Here is a 24,745-nt window from a genome sequence, read left to right as displayed (position 1 = left end):
ACTGTTTGTGATTGAAGTTTGTTTTCATGAAGACAAAAGCAGTAAAAAGACTCACCATCTCCAATCAGAACCAGACTAGACTGGTTATTTGCTTTACCATCGTGGAGCTGGACAGTATAGGTGCCTTCATCAATATCCTCCAACTTCTCCATTGTCATTTCCACTAAGCCAGTTTTCTGATCAACCTTTATTTTATATTTCTGAAATGTAGAAAGGCAGCTTGAAACAAAATGAAAAGCAGCTTTATATAAGGTTTCCTTATTCTGTGAACTATTTTGCAACTAAACAAAGAGCGCAGATTTCTACCAGTTTGCTCTGAAAGTCTTTTGGCTTTCTCTTTCTCCCTCTGCTTGGAGCCTCCCTCAGTTCTTCAGTTGAGATTGAAAATTCTAGGGATGAAAGTTGCTAGAATAGATCTGTATCTCATCATTTTGCGGCACTAATTTTTGAACCTGCTTTGACCTCCAGGCTTTGATGGCTGTATTTTTTGTCTGACATTTCTCCATATATCTCCAGCAGAATGCAGGAAGAAATTCACCAGAAAATATTATGCTATTTGTAATGTCCCGCATAGGGCCTACTGGGTGGGAATTAGTATCTTCCCCATGGCCCTTGTGGAGTATGAGCCCACCTGCTAGCGGTGGGGGATTTATATTAACCTCTGTGTAAAAGGTCGGTCACTAAGGCACCAACCAGAGCAGGAAACCGAGAGGGATCTACCGGGCAGTGTATATATTATGTTGCAATTAAAACTACATTTCTTTATTTTTACTCGGTGTGGACTCCCCGTGTCCTTATTAAACTGGCGACGAAGAGTAAACGGTCTGCTGTCGCTGCAGCGGCCTACTCAGCTGAGCCATCTCCCCGATTTTCTGGACCCAGGTTTGGAATTACTTAATTCCCCATGCCTCTGTTTGGGCAGTTAGATGCATTTGAATCTGGTGTTGAACACTGGAACCAAAACGCAGAAAGGATGCATTTTTTCTTCGTATCCAACAACATCATGGAGATCGAGTTCCAAATGGTTATACTGTTGACGGCCTGTGGAGCGCACATGTTCGGGGTGATCCCGAGTCTCACATACCCGGTGGCGCCAGATACGCAATCGTTCGACCAACTTGTGGAACAACACTTTAACACGACCCCATCAGTAACCGTTCAAAGATATTGGTTTAATGTAGCGGACAGGTCTTCCAGCAAGTCCATCACCAAGTTTGTATTATGGCTATATAAGATAGCCAAGTTTTGTGAGTATGGAACAGCTTTATCCAATATGCTCCATGACTGTTTGATCTGCAGTATAAATAATATGGAAACACTGAAAAGGCGTTTGGGTGAAAACTCCCCAACCTTTCAGCAGGTCTCCTTGTTCTGGGAAAATGTGGAAAGCGGTGTCCAAGAGATATAAAGGAGGTGAATGTTTGAGGGCTTCGCCCCTCATGTGGTATTCCCATAGCCCGAACCGACCGTCTCAGCGACTCCGACTTCTTGGCGAAGCACCGGTCACCAAGATTCGGGGTGTTCCCCGACTCGGCTGAAGGGACATAGGCATTGATCAAGGCGTACTTACAGGCAGCAGGAGAGCCAGCGCTCCAGGCACCCTTATTGAAGTAAACATAAGCCCCGGGACCGGGCTTTGCATCTGGATGGCCCAGAGGAGGCCGAGGATGATGCTGAGATGCAGCTGAACTATTTGGCAGTGTCCAATGAGGCTCCTATTCGTGTGCTGATACAGGTGAATGACCATATGGGGGATCTCAATTCACCTCTGTATTAAAGGTCGGCCAGTAAGCCACCGACCATGGCAAAACCCAGTTGGGAACTACCGAGCAGTGTATATATTGTATTGTAAATAAAACTACAATTCTTCATTTGTAATTGGGGTGGACTCCCTGTGCCCTTATTAAACTGGTTCTCTGTGTTCCTTTACTACTTCACCAAGATTTTATGCTCTAAGTAACCGGGAAAGCATAATGAGTTTAAAGCCGGTTAATGGGCGCCGACACCATGATGTGTAATTAACGAGTATCCATTGAAAGTAATACAGGTAGTCTGCAAGCTTTATGATGTTTGCTTAGTTCCCAGATAGTGGCATACAGTTCAGCACTAAATGTGCTCCTGAATGGCTCCATGCTCAGCTGGAGGGCCCCGGGGTCTGTGTGAAGTTAGTACCAATTAAAGCTATAGCCTGCACTTCCTAAAGCTAGTCTGTAACTTTTGAAGGGGAAGGGTATTCTGGCTGCACGAGCTCATTCCTCCAGCAGGAAAACACAATAGGAGCAGGAAGTAACCGGCAGAATAATACAGCAGGCCAGAGAGTGAGTTTCCTCCGTCTGGAAACATCTTCCCACCTGTTTCTGCTCCATTTCCTGTGATGCAGCAAATCAAAGGATATTGCAACTGGTTTAGCTCAGTTGGCTTGACAGTTGGTATGTGATGCAGAGCGAGGCCAACAACATGGGTTCAATTCCCATACTGGTTGCAGTTGGTCATGAAAGCCGCGCCTTCTGAACCTTGCCCCTCACCTGAGGTGTGGTGATCCTCAGGTTAAATCACCACCAGCCAGCTCTCCCTGTCAAAGGGGAAACCTTTGTGGTCATCTGGGACTATGGTGACTTTACTTACTTTACTATTGAAATTAAATGAAATGAAAATTGCTTATTTACACGAGTAGGCTTCAATGAAGTTACTGTGAAAAGCCCCTAGTCGCCACAATTGCACGGTAGCCTTGTGGAAAGCATAATTGCTTCACAGCGCCAGGGTCCCAGGTCCAATTCCGCCTTGGGTCACTGTCTGTGCGGAGTCTGCACATCCTCCCCTTGTGTGCGTGGGTTTCCTCCGGGTGCTCCGGTTTCCTCCCACAGTCCAAAGATGTGCAGGTTAGGTGGATTGGCCATGATAAATTGCCCTTAGTGTCCAAAATTGCCGTCAGTGTTGGGTGGGGTTACTGGGTTATGGGGATAGGGTGGAGGTGTTGACCTCGGGTAGGGTGCTCTTTCCAAGAGCCGGTGTAAACTTGATGGGCCGAGTGGCCTCCTTCTGCACTGTAAATTCTATGACTATGATTCCGGCGCCTGTCCGGGGAGGCTGGTACGTGAATCGAACCGTGCTGCTGGCCTGCTTGGTCTGCTTTAAAAGCCAGCGATTTAGCCCAGTGAGCTATTGCAATTGGAATCTCCATGACTGGGAGAAAGAAAGTGGCACATTCAGTGGCCTTTGCAAACCACAGAATGCTTTTTTCCAAAGGTCCAGCACAACTCCCTTCTAACTGAGAGGTTCCCTGTCGCCTGCCCCGGCAACACAATGGGTGGGATTTACCAGCTGTTCGTGCTGGCAGGAAATTCTGGTCCCACACCGCCACACAAGTTTCCTGGCTTTCTCCGTCAAAAAACACGTGGTGGGGTGGTCGGTAAATCCCGCCTAATTTTTCTACTAACTCTGCAGCAGCAAATAGTTAGTCAAAACCACCTCAGCTGAACAGTGAATGGTGATCTCTATAAGTTGGTTGATGTGTGTGTGTGGGGGGGGGGGGGGGGGGGGGGGGGAAGAGTTCATAGACCATAGAATTTACAGTGCAGAAGGAGGCCATTTGGCCCATCGAGCCTGCACCGGCCCTTGGAAAGAGCACCCCATTTAAGCCCAGAACTCTGCCCCATACCCGTCACCCAGCAACCCCACCCAACCCCTTTGGACACTAAGGGCAATTTAGCATGGCGAATCCATCTAACCTGCACATCTTTGGACTGTGGGAGGAAACCGGAGCACCCGGAGGAAACCCACGCACACACGGGGAGAATGTGCAGACTCCGCACAGTGACCCAAACCGGGAATCGAACCTGGGACCTTGGAGCTGTGAAGCGACAATGCTAACCACTGTGCTGCCGTGCTGCCCACTCATGGAGTCAGCATTTGAGTGGTTAACAGAAGCATTAACAGGAGTGGCAAAGTCCAAAATGACAAGGAGGGCATTTACACATTGACTTTTCTGCATACTTTTGGTGCATTCACAAGATTCCCCTGCTATCACCCTTCACAAAATGGTGATCAGCACAGGCTGTACTGTGAGCGTTCAAGTAGGGGACTACCTGCCATTTTATTTTGTGAACGGGCTCATGCAACGGGAATGGTACCATTTGGCCCCGCCATTTTGGCGCCGATTTTGTGGCGCCGTCATTTTGGCGCCATATGTTTTGGCGCCCATGCTTTTGGCATTCAACGATTTGGCGCCGCCAATATTCAGTGCTGACTAACCCACTACAAATTTTAAGTTACGAAACCTGCCCAAACAATTTAACAATTTAGCCCTTTTTGCACAATATTACTCTGGTGAATGTATGTCAATATTACCTAGTTAATGCTTATTAAGAGTATAGGAACTGCCTAGTTAGTACTAATCACCTAGTTCTGTAGCGCAACATACTGTTAGAATTTCACTTTCTCTTAAAGATTTAAAAGTAGTTAAGTCAAACCCATCTGCAGAAATGGCTGAAAGTACCTTACTTGGATAACTACATTGATACCCTGTCAGAAGACTTGCCGTTAGAACTTCATTCGCTGCTTAACTGGTTTGAAGATAATTACGAGCGCATTTTGAATATTGTGCGCCAGTTTGATGAGAGAGAACCATTAGAATATTTGCGTGGTATAGCCCACAATTACGAAATACATTAAATTACTGAGTTTTAATTATTATTTTCTTTTTCTTTTACTTAAATATTTTAGGCCAGAATAAAGGTTTCGTATTTTTATCCTAGTTTCATTTAATCCATTTATTACATGCTTTAATTTTAATTTTGGCGCCAAACCGTGGTGGGCCAGGAAAATGAGCGCCATAACAACTGAGCGCCAAAAAAAGGGCGCCAAAAAATCGGGGCCAAAAAGGCGGCGCCAAAAAGCACCCGACCCCATGCAACATCAGGACTATATGCACTCTGGAGTCCAATATTGCAGTGATCATCCCAACCCGTAGACTAGTGCCTTGCAAGGACAAGCAGCTGACTATGTAATATCATCCAGCATATTGTCCTTTATTTGCACTTTAGTGATGGCCAGGAACACTTACATATTCTTGCCATCCAGCATTGCTATGGAGCAGAATTAAACTTAAAACATTAAAGATCCATCTGAGCTTGTGCAGTGATTGCAGCGTGATCTGTTGCACAGGCTAAAGTGTTTTTTAAATAGCTAGCTTTGTGGTTGGGTACTAAGTTATACTTCAGCAAATGCCAGACATTCACCACAGGCATTCTTTCCCTGCCTACCATATTCAGTAAACAGGCCTGAGTTTGAAATTTTAGCCCCAACCAAAATGGATGCCATCAAGTCCCAGCCTCATTATCTTATGTGATAAGCCACAATTAAAAACATTAAAACACTTTTGCAATATTAATTAACATTAAAATAATTTACTGGCTTTCTTCCTGCCTTGATGATACTGCAATGGAATTTTCCAAAAATAAGTGGACTTGTAACAGAGTCTGTTGATTTGAATACCAGGAGTGGCAGTCATTCCATAGTTTGCAGCTATTGCTGGAAAGAGATTTGGTTTGTATCTACTTGGCGACTGGGCAGAGTGGGTGGGGAAGTAATAACTGATATTTTGGGCTTGTCCATTGCATGTGCTTTTCCTGTCAGTCAATCAAATTCATCATGCTGAGTCTATAGTTATGGCCTTGCAGCTGAAAGACAAATTCTGGGAACTTCCTCGGGATCTTATCAAACAGCAGCCGCAACTTCCCCAGAAGATTGGTGAAAATCCCAGATAGACACAAAACTGGGTTGCCACTCAACCTCCGCCGATGTGGAAATTCCTTGTGGAAAGTTCCAGAGGCAGCAAGATAAATAGCCAGAATTAGATCACCAATATGGTAATTGCATGCTTTCACTAAATCACTTGAGAATAAAATCTTTATCAGCACTAGACCCTCAAAAGTCCTGTAGGTTGGCTAAAATTGAATAAAAATGAAATCATTAAAAAAAAAGAAGGCTCATGTTGACTTTCATCGTTTAGTGAATAAGCTTTCTTACGGTATTCTGAGTAAATGCGCTGTGTACTGAATTATACAGGCCAGGGAGTACCAGATTTGATCACAAGTTTGTACTGATTGAGCTACCTGATATCAGGATGACATTGACAGGGCTATCATTATTTGTTTAAGTATGTCAAGAAATCAACAAGGTTCCCACTGCTGAGATGTATCCAGCTTTGCTGCTGAAAGTTCTGTGCATTTTTCTATTGTTGAAAAGCCAAGGTGAAGGCCCAAGATCCATAATGCAGGTGGGCGAAGATGAAAATGTAGATGTTAGATGAGGATAGAATGAAACTGAGTAGTTATATCCTCTATCAAATAGCCTGCCTCAGCTCACACAGCGGCTGTTTAGCACAGGGCTAAATCGCTGGCTTTGAAAGCAGACCAAGGCAGGCCAGCAGCACAGGTCAATTCCCGTACCAGCCTCCCCGAACAGGCGCCGGAATGTGGCGACTAGGGGCTTTTCACAGTAACTTCATTTGAAGCCTACTTGTGACAATAAGCGATTTAATTTTATTTCACATGATAGTTATTTGAGGTATCAGAGCACTCCGGCAGCTAAAACTTTATAGCCCAGCAAAGATCCCATCTCGCATTCGAAAGGAAGGGAGCAAAAGGGAAAAGAAAATCCAATTAAATTCTTCTCCTGCATTCCCAAAAATACATTTCATTTCTTTAATGTTATGATTGATAATCAAGTCTGTATTTTACCCAGCTTGGCTATGAAGCCTATGAAATCTGAATTCCGCCGGCCAATTACAGTTCATGGGCTGGATTTACTGGGTCTGCCCCCTGCCTGGTTCGTCCGGTCCCACCGAAAATCAATGGACTTTTGGTTGTGCCGCCGAATCTCCCATGGTGGGTATAGCCATGACGGGACCGGAAAATCCTGACCTCAGTCTCTTTGACTGTCCGAATGTTGGTGATAACCAGTGATTTAGCCCTGTGCTAAACCAGCCCCAGATTTGGATTGATGAGCAGGTTGTGTGCCAATCAGGTTGTATTGTGATTAAGGCACCACGCTAGACTATTTTTGAGTTTGACATCTAAATGGATGTCGGTCTGCAGAAAACAATAAATTCTGTGTTGCAAAAACCCAAAATGCTGGAAATGCCCAGCAGGCCAGGCAACATCTGTGATGAAGAAGATCTTACATCATGGGTGCGATTTAATGGGAAAAAAAAAATCAAAGTCCGCTTTTGAGCGGATATGACAGGATGTTTCTCAACGGCTGCAGCATTGAAAAACACTCCACTATTCAACAGCACTTTGCCTTTTTTAGGCCTTGGCGGGGAATGCCCCATCGAGTCCGCATTTACATTATTACCTGCACTGACGAGCTTAACTCGCCTGCGCAGGAAGAGCACTCGTGGACAGGGGCACCATTTTTAAAGGTAGCCTGATCTTTTGACCTCCCCCCCCCCCTCAGCACCCCTGCCATGGCCTCTGACCCTCCCCCACTACACCCAAGGTACTTCTTCCGGGGTCCCCGAGCCCCCTCTCATACCACCTCTTCGGACAAGGCACCCCAGGCCCGTCCCTTGGCATGGCCAACCTGGTACCCAGGCACCTTAGCACTACCAGCCCCTATCAACATGGCAGTGCCCCTATCAGCATGGCAGTGTCACCCGGGCACTGTGGGTGGCACTGCCAGGGTACCCAAGTGGCAGTGCCATAGTGCCAGGTTGGCAGTGCCAAGGTGCCCAGGTGCCATCAGGAATACTAGGGTACCACCCTGCCCAATGCCCGCCCACCCACCCACCGGTCTCCAGTGACCTGGGAGACACCCCCCCCCCCCAGGTACCATTACGACTGGTCCAAGTTTGTGTGGACTAGTACTAACGGTGCATGGTCGAGGCCGTTAGTTCCCGGGCCCCAGGACAATACAGCGCAAACATATTTAAATGAGCTGAATGGCTCATTTAAATAAGCTGATCTGGTTCACACCCAGTGAGGGCGAGATCCAGATCGGGGTTGGGTTGAATCTTGCAAAATATCTCAAGCGTTGCCAATCTTGCGAGATTCAACAGCCTTGTCATGTCACCAAGTCAGGCATGACGAGTCAGCAAATCCTGCCCCAGAATTCTGTTGTCTCGGGAAGAGCTCTCGCTGACCAACTAAACCATCGGTGGAAGAAAATATGTAAAAACCCCAAGGAGCACTTGTTTTTTTACCTCCCTGATGAATGGCTGTGTAATTAATCCGAGGGAAGTGAAGTGAATATTTACTTCAAGAAGATACTTCTGGAGTAAATATACTTACTATGATTTGAAAATTCAAAATAGTCACGTTGTGGTGAATGTATTCACCATAGTATAAGCTGTCTGTGTAGCACTGTGGCCCAATGGTAATGTGATCTCCTTACAGGTATTGTACTGGAACCTGGTGGGCTCCGCCTCTGGCTCCGCCCCCCCCCAGACCGTATATAGACCGGCTGCCTAGGGGTGGCGCTCATTTGTACCGCAAAGACAGGCAGGCAAGTTCTTGATTAATAAAGCCTAAGTTCACTCACTCTCATCGTCTTGCAGTGAATTAATGGTACATCAATTTATTAACCAAAGACATCACTATGGAAGCCACTCTGAAGCCTGATAAACTGGAACTCGACGCACGAACAGCAGAAGCGAAGGAAATCTTCTCCCACTGGGTCCGCTGTTTTGAGGCTTACCTCAACTCCTTCAAAGCACCTCTCTCCGATGCCCTCAAGCTGCTCCACAGATGGTGAGCCACCGAATATTGGGTACGATTCAGGACACGGCCACGTACGAAGCGGTGGACGTGATCCTAAAGAGATAGTTTGTGAAGTCCGTGAATGAAGTGTTCACGCGTCACCTCCTCACGTCAATGCGCCGGGGAATCACTGGACGAATACCTAGAGAACCTGACGCTACTCGCCCGCAACTGCAAGGATGTGACGGCCGATGAGCACATGAAACTGATGATCTGGGGCTTGATGAACAGGTTGTGTGCCAATCAGGTTGTATTGTGATTAAGGCACCATGCTACGTGGCTGGGGTCTGGTCTAACTACATCTGGCAGCGACTGCTGGAAAACTGGCCACTGACCTAAGGAAACGGTAAAACGAGCCACCTCGTTGGAGGTGGCCTACCAGAGCCTCAGCATGTTCCCAGCAGACCCAGAGAACCCCTTGTAGGCACGGCCATCATCAGACCCGACTACGTCTCAGGCCTGTGCCGCGTGGCTGCCCGTGCAGCCCGGAGGACTGTCGTGCTACTTCTGCGGGCAGGGCCAACACCCCCGGCAACATTGCCCAGCCCGCACCGCGACATGCAGTGACTGCGGCAAAAAGGGACATTTTGCCAGAGTCTGTCTGGCCCGACCCGTGGGGGCAGTTATATTGGCCACCATCTTCTACAGCAGCCGACACGTGTGACCGATGGGAGTGGCCATCTTGGTCACCATCTTCGACTCAGCCCGACACATGCGACCCATGGGGGCTGCCATCATGTGACCTCGATATCTCAGACCACGCAGACTATCCACAGCTCGGCGCAGTAACCCTCAACCAGTCACGGCCAAAGCACCTGAGGAATTTGATGATGGCCGTCCGGGTCAATGGGCACAAGATCCCCTGTCTTTTCAACTCCGGGAGCACAGAGAGCTTCGTACACCCCGACACGGTAAGGTGCTACCTCCTCCACATCTACCCCGCATCCCAGACAATCTCCCTCGCCTCCGGATCCTATACGGTACAGATACGGGGGTACTGTGTCGCGAACCTCGCGATACAGGGCACTGAGTATTCCCAATTTAAACTGTATGTCCTCCCTCACTTCTGCGCACCCCTACTGCCTGGACTGGACTTCCAATGCAGTCACCGAAGCCTGACACTAAAGTTCGACGGACCCCTACCCCCTCACTGTATGCAGCCTCAGACCCTTAAGGTCACCCCCTTCGCTCTTTGCGAACCTCACCCCCGACTATGCCCGTCGCCACCTGGAGCAGGCGGTACAGTTCACAAGACGTGATTTTTATCAAGTCGGAGGTCCAGCGACTCTTGACGGAGGGGACCATCGAGGCCAGCAACAGCCGCTGGAGAGCACAAGTGGTGGTCGTCAGGACTGGGGAAAAGAATCGGATGGTTGTGGACTACAGCCAGACCATTAACCGGTTCACACAACTTGATGCGTAACCCCTCCCCCGCATAGCGGAGATGGCCAACTAGATCGCACAGTACCGGATGTTCTCCACGGTCGATCTGAAGTCGGCCTACCACCAGCTCCCGATCCACCCGTAAGAGCACTACTACACTGCTTTTGAAGCAGCCTGCCAACTCTTTCACTTTCTCAGGATCCCTTTCGGTGTCACTAACGGGGTCTCGGTTTTTCAGAGAACGATGGACCGAATGGTGGACCAGTGCGGGTTGCAGGCTACATGTCCGTACTTGGACAATGGTACCATCTGCAGCCATGATCAGCAGGACCACGACGCCAACCTTCAGAGGTTCCTCCAGGCCACCCAATCCCTCAACCTCACATATAACAAAGAGAAGTGCTTTTCCGCACTACCCGGCTAGTCATCCTCGGCTATGTCATCGAAAATGGGGTCCTGGGGCCCAACCCCGACCGCATGCGCCCCCTCATCGAACTTCCATTTCCGCACAGCCCCAAGGCCCTCAAACGCTGCGTGGGGCTATTATCCTATTCCGCCCAGTAGGTCTCCAACTATGCGGACAAAGCCCGCCCACTTATCAAGACATGATATTCCCCCTTGCCGGCTGAGGCCCGCTCTGCCTTTAGCCGCATCAAGGCAGATATTGCCAAAGCCGCGATGCACAAGTCGATCCCTTTTCAGATAGAGAGCGATGCGTCAGATGTCGCCCTGGCTGCCACCCTCAACCAGGTGGGCAGGCCAGTAGCCTTCTTTTCTAGAATCCTCCACACCTCTGAGATTCGCCACTCCACTGTCGAGAAGGAAGCACAAGCCATTGTGGAAGCTGTGCGACACTGGAGGCACTACCTAGCCAGTAGGAGGTTCACTCTCGTCACTGACCAGCGGTCGGTAGCCTTCATGTTTGACAATGCACAACGAGGCAAAATAAAAAACGACAAAATCTTGAGGTGGAGGATCGAGCTCTCCACCTATACTTATGATATCAATTATCGTCCTTGGAAGCTCAATGAGCCCTCAGATGCCCTATCCCGCGGCACGAGCGCCAGCGCACAAGGTGACCGACTTAGGGCCATCCACAACGACGTCTGTCACCCGGAGGTCACCCAGCTCATCCACTTTATTAAGGCCCGCAACCTGCCCTACTCCATCGAGGAGATCAGGGCCATGACCAGGGATTGCCAAGTCTGTGCAGAGTGCAAACCGCACTTCTACCGGCCAGACAAGGCCCACCTGGTAAAGGCCTCCCAGCCCTTTGAGTGCCTCAGTATTGACTTCAAAAGACCCCTCCCTTCCACCAACCATAACGTACACTTCCTGACCGTCATTGACGAGTACTCCCACTTCCCCTTCGCTATCCCATGTCCCGACATGACCTCGGTCACAGTTATAGAGGCACTGCACAGCATCTTCACCTTGTTCGGTTTCCCTGAATACGTCCACAGTGACCGGGGCACCTCTTTCATGAGCGATGAGCTGCATCAGTACCTGCTCAGTAAGGGCATCGCCTCGAGCAGGACTACGAGCTATAACCCGCAGGGAAACGGGCAAGTGGAGAGGGAGAACGTGACGGTATGGAAGGCCGTCCTTCTTGCCCTTTGGTTGAGAAGTCTCCAGATTCCCTGCTGGCAGGAGGTCCTCCCCGACGCGCTCCACTCCATTAGATTGCTCCTTGTGCACAGTCACGACCGAGACCCCTCACGACCGTTTGTTTGGCTTCCCTAGGAAGTCCATCTCCAGGGTCTCGCTTCCATCCTGGCTGATGACTCCGGGACCTGTCCTTCTCCGGAAGCATACGAGGAGCCATAAGACCGACCCCCTGGTTGAGAGGGTCTAGTTGCTGCACGCCAACCCCCAATATGCCTACGTCGCGCACCAAGACGGACGGCAAGACATGGTCTCCCTTCGGGACCTGGCGCCTGCTGGTTCCCAGGCCAACGCGCCCCCCACCCCCCCACCACCATCTATCGCCACCCACCCAAATTCCTTATCCCCCCCCCCCCCCCGGGGCTCCTGTACTGTCCCGAGCCTACACTGCCGCCATCCACCACCCCTCTTCCTACCCCCACCCGTCAACCATCGCCGAAACACCGGACAGAAGCTCCACGCTCTCTGAGACAACAACTGCAAAGCCCGTACCCACCGCACCGCCAGAGCTGAGAAGGTCCAAAACAACAGTCCGGCCTCCAGACAGACTGAACATATGATGATCCCACTTCACCCCTGCTGGACTTCATTTTTTTAACAAGGGGTGAATGTGGTGAATGTATTCACCATAGTATAAGCTGTCTGTGTATCACTGTGGTCCAATGGTAATGTGATCTCCTGACAGGTATTGTACTAGAACCTGGTGGGCTCGGCCCCCCCCCCCCCCCCCCCCCCCCGAACGGTATATAGACCGGCCGCCTGGGGACAGTGCTCATTTGTACTGCAGACACAGGCAGGCAAGTTCTTGGTCAATAAAGCCTAAGTTCACTCACTCGCATCATCTTGCAGTGAATTAATGGTACATCACACACGTTAATTAGATTCCTGGGTCACTTTTGAAATCTTCAAGTAAGAATTTCTCTACTTTTGATGTCTCAGCATTGGGAATGTGTTGACAATTTCCTGTGTTTACTACTTCTGCTGGAATTGTTAACATATTCCTTTAAAATAAATGTACAGTTTTGCTGTCCTTAGCTCTGGTGATAAGGAGTCTCCAAATAAGTACAAATTCTTGGTTAATCATTTCTGAGCTTCAGGTATTAGTAAGAAACCCACCTCGTCATTTTTAATCTCCTTGTCATTAAATACAAATTTACATTGTCCATTTGGAGAGAGATGTTCAGCCTCCAACCAGAACCGCACTTGTCCCTTGTCCAGTAGCTCAACTGCGAGTTCCGACTTCAGAGGTACAACTGTCAACATGAAAAAAATACGATTATTTGTCATGCTGTCAATTTTTATGTTACTTTTTAAATAGAGTTCTCACATTAAATCAAAAGGATTACAACAAGCATAACTCCAGGGGCTAGCTCAGTTTGGAATGCTTACCTGGGAATTTATGTTCATGACTAAGCTCAAGCAGACGCAGCAGCTCTGTAAAAAGAAAGAAAAACAGGTTCTAACAGCCATTGAAAAGCCAGATGAAGATCTTCCTCCCAAGTTGTTAAGTTAAACATAGAACCTTTAAATCAGGTTGCAAGATACTGGAATGGATTCAATGAAACAATAACAACAACTTGCAATTGGGAAGGCCAAGGCCATTCTCTTCAAACCCCTGCCATAATCTCTGCATGTCATCAATTCCATCCCTTTCCCTAGTCAGTATCTCAGGTTGAAACAGATCATTCGTAATGTTGGCCTCTTATTCTGGATGAGTCCTGCAAAGCACTTTGGGCGCCACGGTAGCACAGTGGTTAGCACTGATGCTTCACAGTTCCAGGGTCGCAGGTTCGATTCCCGCTTGAGTCACTGTCTGTGCGGAGGCTGCACGTTCTCCCTACGTCTGTGTGGGTTTCCTCCGGGTGCTCCGGTTTCCTCCCACAAGTCAATAAAGACGTGCTTGTCAGGTGAATTGGACATTCTGAATTCTCTTTGTGTACCTGAAAAGGCGTCGTAATGTGACGACTAGGGGCCTTTCACAGTAACTCCATTGTAGTGTTAATGTGACACTAATAAAGATTATTGGACCTCATTTGTCTTTGTTTCATCTCAGCCATATGCCACCAATATCCTCATCCATGTCTGTGATCCTCCAGATTCAACTATTCCAATGCTCTTCTGATTTTGATCCTTTTCCCTCCATAAAATTCAGCTAATCCCAAAATTTGCTGTTGGTATTTTGTCTCTCACAAATTTTGTACGTTGTGCTCACTGACCGATTGGCTCCAAGTGCCCTGATTTACATAGAATTTACAGTGCAGAAGGAGGCCATTCAGCCCATCAAGTCAGCACTGGCTCTTGGAATGAGCACCCTACCCAAGGTCAACACCTCCACCCTATCCCCATAACCCAGTAACCCCACCTAATACTAAGGGCAATTTTGGACACTAAGGGCAATTTCTCATGGCCAATCCACCTAACCTGCACATCTTTGGACTGTGGGAGGAAACCGGAGCACCCGGAGGAAACCCACGCACACACGGGGAGGATATGCAGACTCCGCACAGATAGTGACCCAAGCCGGAATCGAACCTGGGACCCTGGAGCTGTGAAGCAATTATGCTATCCACAATGCTACCTTGCTGCCTAGGTTAAATTATATCGTCTCAACACAATAAAGTATTACTCTATCCACAATTGCATCGTTATCACTCTTCATAAAATGATGCATACTACAATTTACTTTTCATGTCCAAACATGGAATGTAGCCACGATAATCCTTTAAATATTTTTCAATATCAAGTGATCTGGTTGCAACGAGCTGCAACCATCTGCCAGACCTTTACCAGGGGTGCATAGCCCACAGTTTAGCATAAAAACTTCAGGGGTTAATGCTACTCAAAAGGTTCTAAATGTAACACTATTTCACACTTTTTAAGAATAAAACCTATCTTATTTAGTTAACAGTACTTTAGCAAAAGAAGGCATTGGAGATATTCACTTCTTAAACTTGGGAGGCTCATCTGAAACCCCCCCCCCCCATGGAGACAGTCACCCATTGGAAACAGATTGGATGCAGTGACTGGTCAATGTGCAGTATGAAATGAACTGAAATGAAATGAAAATCGCTTATTGTCACAAGTAGGCTTCAATGAAGTTACCCTAGTCGCCACATTCCGCCGCCTGTTCGGGGAGGCTGGTACAGGAATTGAACCATGCTGCTGGCCTGCCTTGGTTTGCTTTAAAAGCTAGCTCTTTAGCCCTGTGCTAAACCTGTATGTCAAGAGGCCGGAGGTTGCTAGTAGGGACACACAGTATTGTTCTCAGGATCCAGGTAAATCTCAAAGAACAAGTTATATGAGTTCTAGGAGGCCTTGCAATTGGGAGTGGAGGAACCAGGGAACACATGAGGCCTGAACTTTCCTTCTGGAGATGAAGGAACAGTCTACTCCTCCTGGTCACACCAGTTTTAATAAAAGGGAAAGAAAGTGTACGTCTCCTGCCCTGACTCCTGTTCCCACTTCCTTCACCTGGCAGGAAAGGCAAAGTATCCTTGCCCTCAAACCACTGCTTAAAATTGCAGTTAGTCCTCGATGATGTCATTGGGCCCAACCTACGTATTTGAAAAAGGGGCCTGCCTGGTCTGAACATGTGTCCTTCCTGCCCAGTTAAAACTGACATGAGAAATGCAACTTCTCCAGACGGCACCAGTTGCTACCTTAGTTTTTAATTTTCTCTACAATGGTCAAGAATGCATTGGAGAGCTTGGCTCGAGGCGTGATTTCACACACATTGTTTTAAGAATCTATTAGTAGCATCTCTGTAAATTGGATTGGTAAATATAATTTTATATACCTGCTTCATCTATGGCATAGCTGGAAGAAACTCCATCTGTTCCAGTGACAATACAAGAGTATATACCCAAATCATCCTTCCCTGGGTCATTGAAAATGGCTTTTGTCCTATTTGAGAAAGAAAGAATTCAATATAATTGAACACATTGTATATATGTTATTGAGCCGCACAGTCAATCTAAATTTTTGCTTTAGTTGTGTTTATTTCCTTTTGTTTCCCCTCTCTCTGCATCGTATGACTTTTCCATAAAATGTTGTTAGTATAATGATTGAACTTCGATATGGTGTAACATGGTATGACAAAGCTAGTGAAGTATTCAGCACTTAGAACGTAAGAACTAGGAGCAGGAGTAGGCCATCTGGCCCCTCGAGCCTCCTCCGCCATTCAATGAGATCATGGCTGATACTTCGGGTACACAGCTCCACTTTCCGGCCCGAACACCATGGGCGCGATTCTCCGCTGCCCACGCCGGTTGGGAGAATAGCGGGAGGGCCTCCCGACATTTTTCACGCCCTCCCGCTATTCTCCCCCCACCCCCCCACCTCGCCCGACCCACGTCACGAATCACCGCTCGCTGTTTTTTACGGAGAGCGGCGATTCTCCGCAGCCGATGGGCCGAGCGGCCGGGCCTTTACGCCCATTTTTTCACGGCAGCAAACACACCTGCTTGCTGCCGTCGTAAAAATGGGCGCTGGATGCCTGTTTGGGGCGGGAGCACCACCGTTGTGCTCGGGAGGGGACAGGCCCGCGATGGGTGCCCACCGATCGTCGGGCCTGCGTCCAAAAGGGACGCACTCTTTTCCCCTCCACCGCCCGACAAGATCAAGCCACCACATCTTGTCGGGCGGTGGTGGAGAAATGTGGAACCGCGCATGCGCGGGTTCCGTCAATGGCATGATGACGTCACCCGCGCATGCGCGGGTTGGAGCCGGCCGCGCGTCATCTTGATGCGCAGCCTTAACGACGGTCGTAAAGGCCGCGACGCCGTGATTCCCGGGGTCCCACTCCTAGCCCCGATGGGGGGGGGATTCGGGTCCCGGGAACGGGTGTGAAGGCTGCCGTGAAACACGGCCAGTTTCACGGCAGCCTTTACGACTCTCCACATTTGCGGAGAATCTCACCCCATAACCCTTTATTTCTTTATTCTCCAAAAAACTATCTCTATCTTAAAATCATTGAATGAAGGAGCCTCTACTGCTTCACTGAGCAAGGAATTCCATAGATTCACAACCCTTTGGGTGAAGAAGTTCCTCCTAAACTCAGTCCTAAATCTACTTCCCCTTATTTTGAGGCTATGCCCCCTAGTTCTGCTTTCACCCGCCAGTGGAAACAACCTACCCGCATCTATCCTATCTATTCCTTTCATAATTTTATGTTTCCATAAGATCCCCCCTCATCCTTCTAAATTCCAAGGAGTACAGTCCCAGTCTACTCAACCTCTCCTCATAATCCAACCCCTTCAGCTCTGGCATTAACCGAGTGAATCTCCTTTGCACACCCTCCAGCGCCAGTACGTCCTTTCTCAGGTAAGGAGACCAAAACTGAACACAATACTCAAGGTGTGGCCTCACTAACACCTTATGCAATTGCAGCATAACCTTCCTAGTCTTAAACTCCATCCCTCTAGCAATGAAGGACAAAATTCCATTTGCCTTCTTAATCACCTGTTGCACCTATAAACCAACTTTTTGCGACTCATGCACGAGCACACCCAGGTCTCTCTGCACAGCAGCATGTTTTAATATTTTGCCATTTAAATAATAATCTCTTTTGCTGTTATTCCTACCAAAATGGATAACCTCACATTTGTCAACATTGTATTCCATCTGCCAGACCCTAGGCCATTCACTTAACCTATCCAAATCCCTCTGCAGACTTCCGGTATCCTCTGCACTTTTTACTTTACCACTCATCTTAGTGTCGTCTGCAAACATGGACACATTGCACTTGGTCCCCAACTCCAAATCATCTCTGTAAATTGTGAATAATTGCGGACCCAACACGGATCCCTGGGGGACACCACTCGCTACTCATTGCCAACTAGAGAAATACCCATTAATCCCCACTCTTTGCTTTCTATTAATTAACCAATCCTCTATCCATGCTACTACTTTACCTTAATGCCATGCATCTTTATCTTATGCAGCAACCTTTTATGTGGCACCTTATCAAAGGCTTTCTGGAAATCCAGATATACCACATCCATTGGCTCACCATTATCTACCGCACTGGTAATGTCCTCAAAAAATTCCACTAAGTTAGTTAGGCGTGACCTGCCCTTTATGAACCCATTCTGCATCTGCCCAATGGGACCATTTCCATCCAGATGCTGCACTATTTCATCTTTGATGATAGATTCCAGCATCTTCCCTACTACCGAAGTTAAGCTCACCGGCCTATCATTACCCGCTTTCTGCCTACCTCCTTTTTTAAACAGGGGTGTCACGCTTGCCAATTTCCAATCCACTGGGACCACCCCAGAGTCTAGTGAATTTTGGTAAATTATCACTAGTGCATTTGCAATTTTCCTAGCCATCTCTTTTAGCACTCTGGGATGCATTCCATCCGGGCCAGGGGACTTGTCTACCTTTAGCCCCATTAGCTTGCCCATCACTACCTCCTTAGTGATAGCAATCATCTCAAGGTCCTCACCTGTCATAGCCTCATTTCTATCAGTCACTGGTATGATATATGTGTCTTCCACTGTGAAGACCGACCCAAAAAACTTGTTCAGTTCCTCAGCCATTTCCTCATCTCCCATTATTAAATCTCCCTTCTCATCCTCGAAAGGACAAATATTAACTTAGCCACTCTTTTTTGTTTTATATATTTGTAGAAACTTTTACTATCTGTTTTTATATTCTGAGCACGTTTCCTCTCATAATCTATTTTACTCTTCTTTATAGCTTTTTTAGTCGCTTTCTTTTGCCTCCTAAAGATTTCCCAGTCATCTAGTCTCCCACTAATCTTTACCACTTGATATCAAGCTAATAATAGTTCATCTGTCAGCCAAGGTATTGGACAATTGTATAAATCAAGTTGCATGATCCCTAGGCCAAAGTACTAATGAATCAACGAATGCCTCAATAATCCTTTTATCTTACTAATATTTTGATATAGGCTGGGATATAATGTGGGTGATGGGCGGTCTTGCCTATCAGTGGGAGGTCCCACACTGTGTTTTCTGGTAGACCCGATGCAATTACATTCCAATTGGGCCCTGACAGGCCTCCCATATGATCAAGCCCTGAGTAGAATGGAAATCCCACCTTGAGAGCTGCTGGCCAATCAGAACAGTGCTTCAGTATCAGGCAGTGCCCCCAGGAGCGGTGGCTTTTGCTTATATTATACCAGTCTTCCCCAGGGATCACCAGATAGAAGTGAGTTTGAGTGGGATGGGGGTCACAGGGAATGTGTTTCCAGTTTTGGGAATCAGAAGCAGGGGCAGGCATGTGGCTTACTGCTCCAACCTGTGTACCCCCACCTTCCTGATACCAGGAGCGGGAATCTCCCGTAATTGGCGGGGCAGCCCGTACCGGTGGCAAGAGTGACGTGAACCACTCCAGCGTGAGGCTGCCCGGAAATTGTGGAATCCTCCGCACTTCCTGAGGCTACGCCGGCACTAGAGGGGTTGGCGCCGCACCAACTGGCGCCAAGGGGCCACTGCCGGCCGGCGCAAGTTGATGCCTGAGCAGGACTGCCAGCGTGTTCTGGTGCAAGCGCAAAACCGCAGTGTTTCCTCTACATGCGCAGGGGGTTTCTTCTCTGCGCCGGCCATGGTGGAGTCTTACAGAGGCCGGCACAGAGGGAAAGAGTGCCCCCACGGCACAGGCCTGCCCGCAGATCGGTAAGCCCCGATCGCGGGCCAGGCCACCGTGGGGGCCCCCCCAGGACAGGGAACGGTCCCCTCCCCCCGAGGACCCTGCTGGATTGCCAACAAGCCAGGTCCCGCCGGTATGGGCCATGTCCATTTCACATTGGCGGGACTGGCCAGGAACGGGTGGCAACATGGCCCATCGGGGCCCGGAGAATTGCCAGGGAGGCTGCTGCCAATGGCCCCTGACGGGCCCGGCGCGATCCCCGCCCCCGCTCGCAAACCGGTGCCGGAGAATTTGGCAGCAGGCGTCGGAGGGGCAGGGCGGGATTCATGCCAGGGATTCTCCGACCTGGCCGGTGGGGGGGCGGGGGTGGGGGGATGAATCCTGCCCCAGGTCTCCCGATTAGGCACAGAGTCAGAGTCACAGGGGTCTACAGCACAAAAAAGGCCCTTTGGCCCATCATGTCTGTGCCGATCATAAACAACCACCTAACAAATTGAATCCCATTTTCCAGCACTTCCCTCATATCCTTAAATGCCTTGGTATTGCAAGTGCACATCTAAATACTTCTTAAATCATTTATATAAACCACAAACAGCAATGGCCCCAACCCTGCTCCCTGCGGGATTCCACTGGACACAGGCTTCCAGTCAGAAAAACACACCTCAACCATCATCCTCTGCTTCCTGCCACTCAGCCAACTCTGATCCAATTTGTCAAATTTCCTTGGACCCCATGGGCTCTTACCTTCGCTATCAGTCTCCCATGCGGGACCTTATCAAAAGCATTGCTGAGGTCCAGGTAGACGACCTCAAATGCATTTCCATCATCTACACACCTCGTCACCTCTTCGAAAAATTCACTCAAGTTGGTCAGAGATGACCTCCCTGTAACAAAACTATGCTGACTGTTCTTGATTAATCCCTGCCTCTCCACATGCAGATTAATTCTGTTTCTCAGAATTGTTTCCCATAGTTTTCCCACCATTGAGCTTAGACTGATTGGCCTGTAGTTTCCTGGTTCATCCCTTCCTCCCTTCTTGAATAATGGCATCACATTGGTTATCCTCCAATCCTCCGGCATCTCTCCTATGGCCAGAGAGGAATTGAAAATTACTGTCAGTGCCCCTGCTATTTCCTGCCTTGCCTCACTCAACAGCCTGGGATACATTTCACCTGGCCTTGGAGATTTGCCTGCCAAACCACTCAGGGCCTCTACCCTCTCAAGGTTATTTTCTTTAATTTTATCGCAGTCTTTCTCCCTGATTTCTATACCTACACCGTCCCTTTCACGAGTGAATACCGACACAAATTATTCACTTAGAACCTTACCCACGTCCTCCGGCTCCACACACAATTACTACTTGGTCCGAAATGGGACCTACCCTTTCCCAAGTTATCCTTTCACCCTTAGTGAACTTGTAAAACAACTTAAGACTTTCCTTCATTTTACCTACCAGTGTCCTTTCATGTCCCCTTTTTGATCTCCTAACTTCTTTTTTAAGTTCCCTTTTGCACATTCCGTATGCCTTTAGGGCCTCTGCTCTATATCTGCCATAAGCCTCCCTTTTTCTCCTTACCCAATGCTGTATATCCCTCGATATCCAGTGTTCACTGGATTTGTTGGTCCCACCCTTTTCTTGATTGGAATATGTTGGCCACAGAGTGCCCATGAATGAGGGAATCCCCTGGAAAACTCAATATGATTTGCTGGGCGACTTCCCCGGATGGTAAATGCCCCGCCTGCCATTAGTTGAATACCAGCAATGGCAGGATCAGACCTTTAAGTGCCACTAAAGGGCCTTAATTGGCTTCTGAATGGAAAGATTGCCCAAATACTATACCCTGGACTGACTGGAAGAAGGTGGGAGAATGGCTGGATCTTATCCTAAACCCTGCTGCCTGATCACCCCATTGCCACCTCCCTCCCCATCGGCTCCCAATTCAACTGGCGGTGTGCTTGGAGAGGAGAGACATTAAATTCTGCCCATTGACAAACACACGAGCATCAAATATACGGATGCAGAATGGAGCCAATTTTTAAAATTTTGATTTCACAGATTTTTTAGATTATTTCTAGCAAGGTACAGAACATCTTTCTTTGGTAGATACCATTCTTTTTTCTGCCTAAAGAAATTGCTCGTTGTTTCACCAAGTGTATCCAACACTACAAATAAAATTGGTAACAATAACAAGATTACCCGGAAAGAAACAATCAAGCATGGCAGCAGGGGCCCACTGTGACATAATAACAGAAAAATATAATTACTTTCCGCCTTTTGTCTCCATAGTAAGTCTTGGTGAGTCAATGAGTTCTTCATAATTCTTAGACCAAATGATCTTCGAACCTTCTCGCATATCACCACATTCAAAGTTCAGAGAAATAACTCCATCGTCATCCACATTGACAGACATCTCTTTAGTACCTGAGATAAGACAGAAAGGATTGCTTTCAGAATTCTAATTTTGCTTATATGTCGGGGGCTGACTGCCAGCACCTGGAAAAATGAACTTTTTCCATAAATACTGTCAGGCCTACCGACTTGTGTAATTGGTGGGAGTCTCACATGATTTCACTTTTTGCAATCCCACACCTCTACAGCAGAACCCCATTCCCCATGGCACAGAGCTGAACAGACAGGCTTTTTAAGTTATATGACCTTTTCTGCTCTGTGACAAATGCTTACGTACAAATGCAAATAGTTACATATCAAAGGAAATAAAAAGCAATGTGGATAAAGGTGAACCTGCAGATGTGCCGTACTCAGAAGGCATTTTACAAGGTGCCACGGCAAAGGTTACTGCGTAAAATAAGGGTTTGTGGTGTAGGGGTAACATGTGAGCTTTGACAAAAGGTTGGTTTGCCGACAGGAAATAGATAGTCGGCATAAATGGGTCATTTACAAGTTGGCAAGAAGTGATGAGTGGAGTGCCACATGGAGCAGTGCAGGGACCTCAACTATTTACAGTGTATGTCAATGACTTGGGTATGGTTGCTAAATTTGCTGATGACACGTACATGTGTCGGAAAGTAATTTTGCAAAGAGAACATATGGGACACGATTTAACATACAAATAACAGAGCCCTGTTTTGGGCCTGCAGCACAGAGAATGACCCTGCTATCACATGAGACTCTTGTTTTTCTAACCCTGATTGGAAATGCGTTACTGAGGCCGCACTTACCTCACTTCCTGCACTGACGAGCTCAGCTCACCAGTGCAGGAAGCGATCAGGGCGTCATTTTTAAATGTCGCCCTGATCTCTCTTGACCCTCGAATACCACACCACAGACTCTGGACATCCCCACTGCGCCAACTTACCTCTTGGGGGTCCTTGAGCCCCTCTTACTTCACCTCTTAATGGCAGGGAACCCCCAGCTCAATCTCTGATGTGGGCAACCTGGCACCTGTGCACCTTGGCACTGCCAGTCTGGTACCCTGGCTGTGTCCCTGTTGGCCTGAAAGTGCCACCTGGGTACCCTGGCAGTAGCAAGTGGCACTACTCGGGTGGCACTGCCAAGGGGCCAGGTTATCAGTGCCAAGGTGCCATGTGGCAGCAGGAGTGCCAGGTACTATCCTGCCCAGAGCCCAACCACGTGGGGCGTCCGATGCTGTTACACCTGGTCCATATTTGTATGGGCCGATGCTAAACAGCGCCATGGCGAGGTCTCCCAAGGGGCCTTCGTTCCCGAGCTTCGGGAGAATCGGGCGCTGACATATTTAAATGAACCCAATGGCTCACTAAATATGTTAATCTGGATCTCGCCCTCGTAAAGTCTCGCAAGATCTCATTAGATTTGCAAGGCATTCCAAGCATCGCCAATTTCTTGTGTGATTTAAAGGTCTTGTTGCATCTCTGAGTCGGGTGCGATGAGGCCGTTCGAGCACGCCGAAGAACATAGGGAAAGTGATTGGGCAAAAAATTGGCAGGTAGAGGGTAATGTGGGAAATTGTTAACTTGTCCACTTTGGCAGGAAGAATAGAAAAGCAGTACACTATTTAAATAAAGCGAGATTGCAGAACTCCAAGGTACAGAGGGATCTAGGTGTCCTGGTACATGAATTAGGAAAAGCTAGTGTGCAGTTACAGTAAATGATTGGGAAGGCAAATGAAATGTTGTTGTTTATTGCAAGGTGGCTGGAACATAAAAGTAGAAATGTTTTGTTACAATTGTGCAAGGCATTGGTGAGATCACATTTGGAGTATTGTACAATTTTGGTCTTCTTATTTAAGAAAGGATAATAATGCAGCTCAGAGAAGGTTCACTCAACTGATACCTGTGGCCAGGGTATTAATGACGAAAGGTGGACAGGCTAGGCCTGTATCCTTTGTTTCGAAAAATCAGAGTTGATCTTATTGAAACATACAAGATCCTGAAAGGACTTGATAGGGTGGATGATGATGTTTCCCATTGTGAGAGAGACTAGAACTAGAGGACACAGTTTAAAATTAAGACCAAGATGAGGAGACATTTTTTGTCTCTAAGGTGGTTGTGAGTCTTTGGAGCTTTCTTCCCTGGGAGACTGATGGAGGCTGGGTCATTGAATATTTTTAAGGCAGAGGTAAACAGATTCTTGACTAACGAGGAAGTCAAAGGTTTTCAGGGGTAGGCTGCGAGTGGTGTTGAGGCCAGAATCAGATCAGCCATGATCTCATTGGATAGCAGAGCAGGTTTGAGGGGCCGGGTGGCCTGCTCCTAATTTTTATGTCCTTATGTCTGTAGGTATACAGGGGTTGGCTGTTTTTTGAAAACAGAAGCACGTGTCTCTATGCTGCCATTATTTCTTCCTAATTGCTGCCTGCGTTCCAGTGTTACAGTTACCTCTTTTCACCCATCCAGACTTTAGGATCTGGTGCCCCTCTTTAACCAGCCTAAGTTGTAGTTTTCAGGAGTGCAGATGCATTGATTACACTGGGCGGTAGTTTTCCAAAATTGCAGAGTGTTCAATAAAGTGAGAATTGCTGTGTGAAACTCGTCAGCTTCACAGATGCTGTTATGTTCTGTGCCCTTGCCACAACATTGATGCGCAGAGCATCCGGTCACTTAACTAGAAAGATGATTTATTGATGAACACGTGGAAAGATAACAAACAGAATATTATACAGACTAGGTTACTATTTGAGTTCCATGAACACTCCTGGAACTACTCTATGTGCGACTATCCTGTTGTACGCCTTACTCGCAAGTGTCCCATGTCACATGACTGATGTCTGACGCCATCAGCTGGTTGGAGGTCGCATTGATAACTATGTACAATATTAATCACAGCACCACATCCACCTTCCTTTGGAGATGTTATGATATGGAGATGCCGGCGCTGGACT

At 47.8% G+C, this 24,745-nt stretch overlaps 1 protein-coding gene across 2 annotated transcripts in view; it reads right to left on the bottom strand.

The window, feature by feature from the left end:
- The window catches only part of myom1b (myomesin 1b), a 204,030-nt gene that overhangs the window by 33,213 nt on the left and 146,072 nt on the right, over window positions 1–24,745 (bottom strand). For both annotated transcript variants that reach the window (XM_038809187.1, XM_038809188.1), the window contains 5 exons: window positions 21,690–21,846; window positions 15,604–15,710; window positions 13,197–13,241; window positions 12,924–13,060; window positions 56–200 (listed from right to left, as the gene is read on the bottom strand). In XM_038809187.1, coding sequence (XP_038665115.1) covers window positions 56–200; window positions 12,924–13,060; window positions 13,197–13,241; window positions 15,604–15,710; window positions 21,690–21,846 — 591 coding nt within the window. The remainder of the gene's footprint in view (window positions 1–55; window positions 201–12,923; window positions 13,061–13,196; window positions 13,242–15,603; window positions 15,711–21,689; window positions 21,847–24,745) is intronic.

The sequence above is a fragment of the Scyliorhinus canicula genome, chromosome 10, assembly GCF_902713615.1.
Source record: "Scyliorhinus canicula chromosome 10, sScyCan1.1, whole genome shotgun sequence".
NCBI classification, from domain to species: Eukaryota; Metazoa; Chordata; class Chondrichthyes; order Carcharhiniformes; family Scyliorhinidae; genus Scyliorhinus; species Scyliorhinus canicula.
The sequence above is the reverse complement of the archived record's forward strand: the minus strand, read 5'-3'. Positions and strand labels throughout refer to the sequence as shown.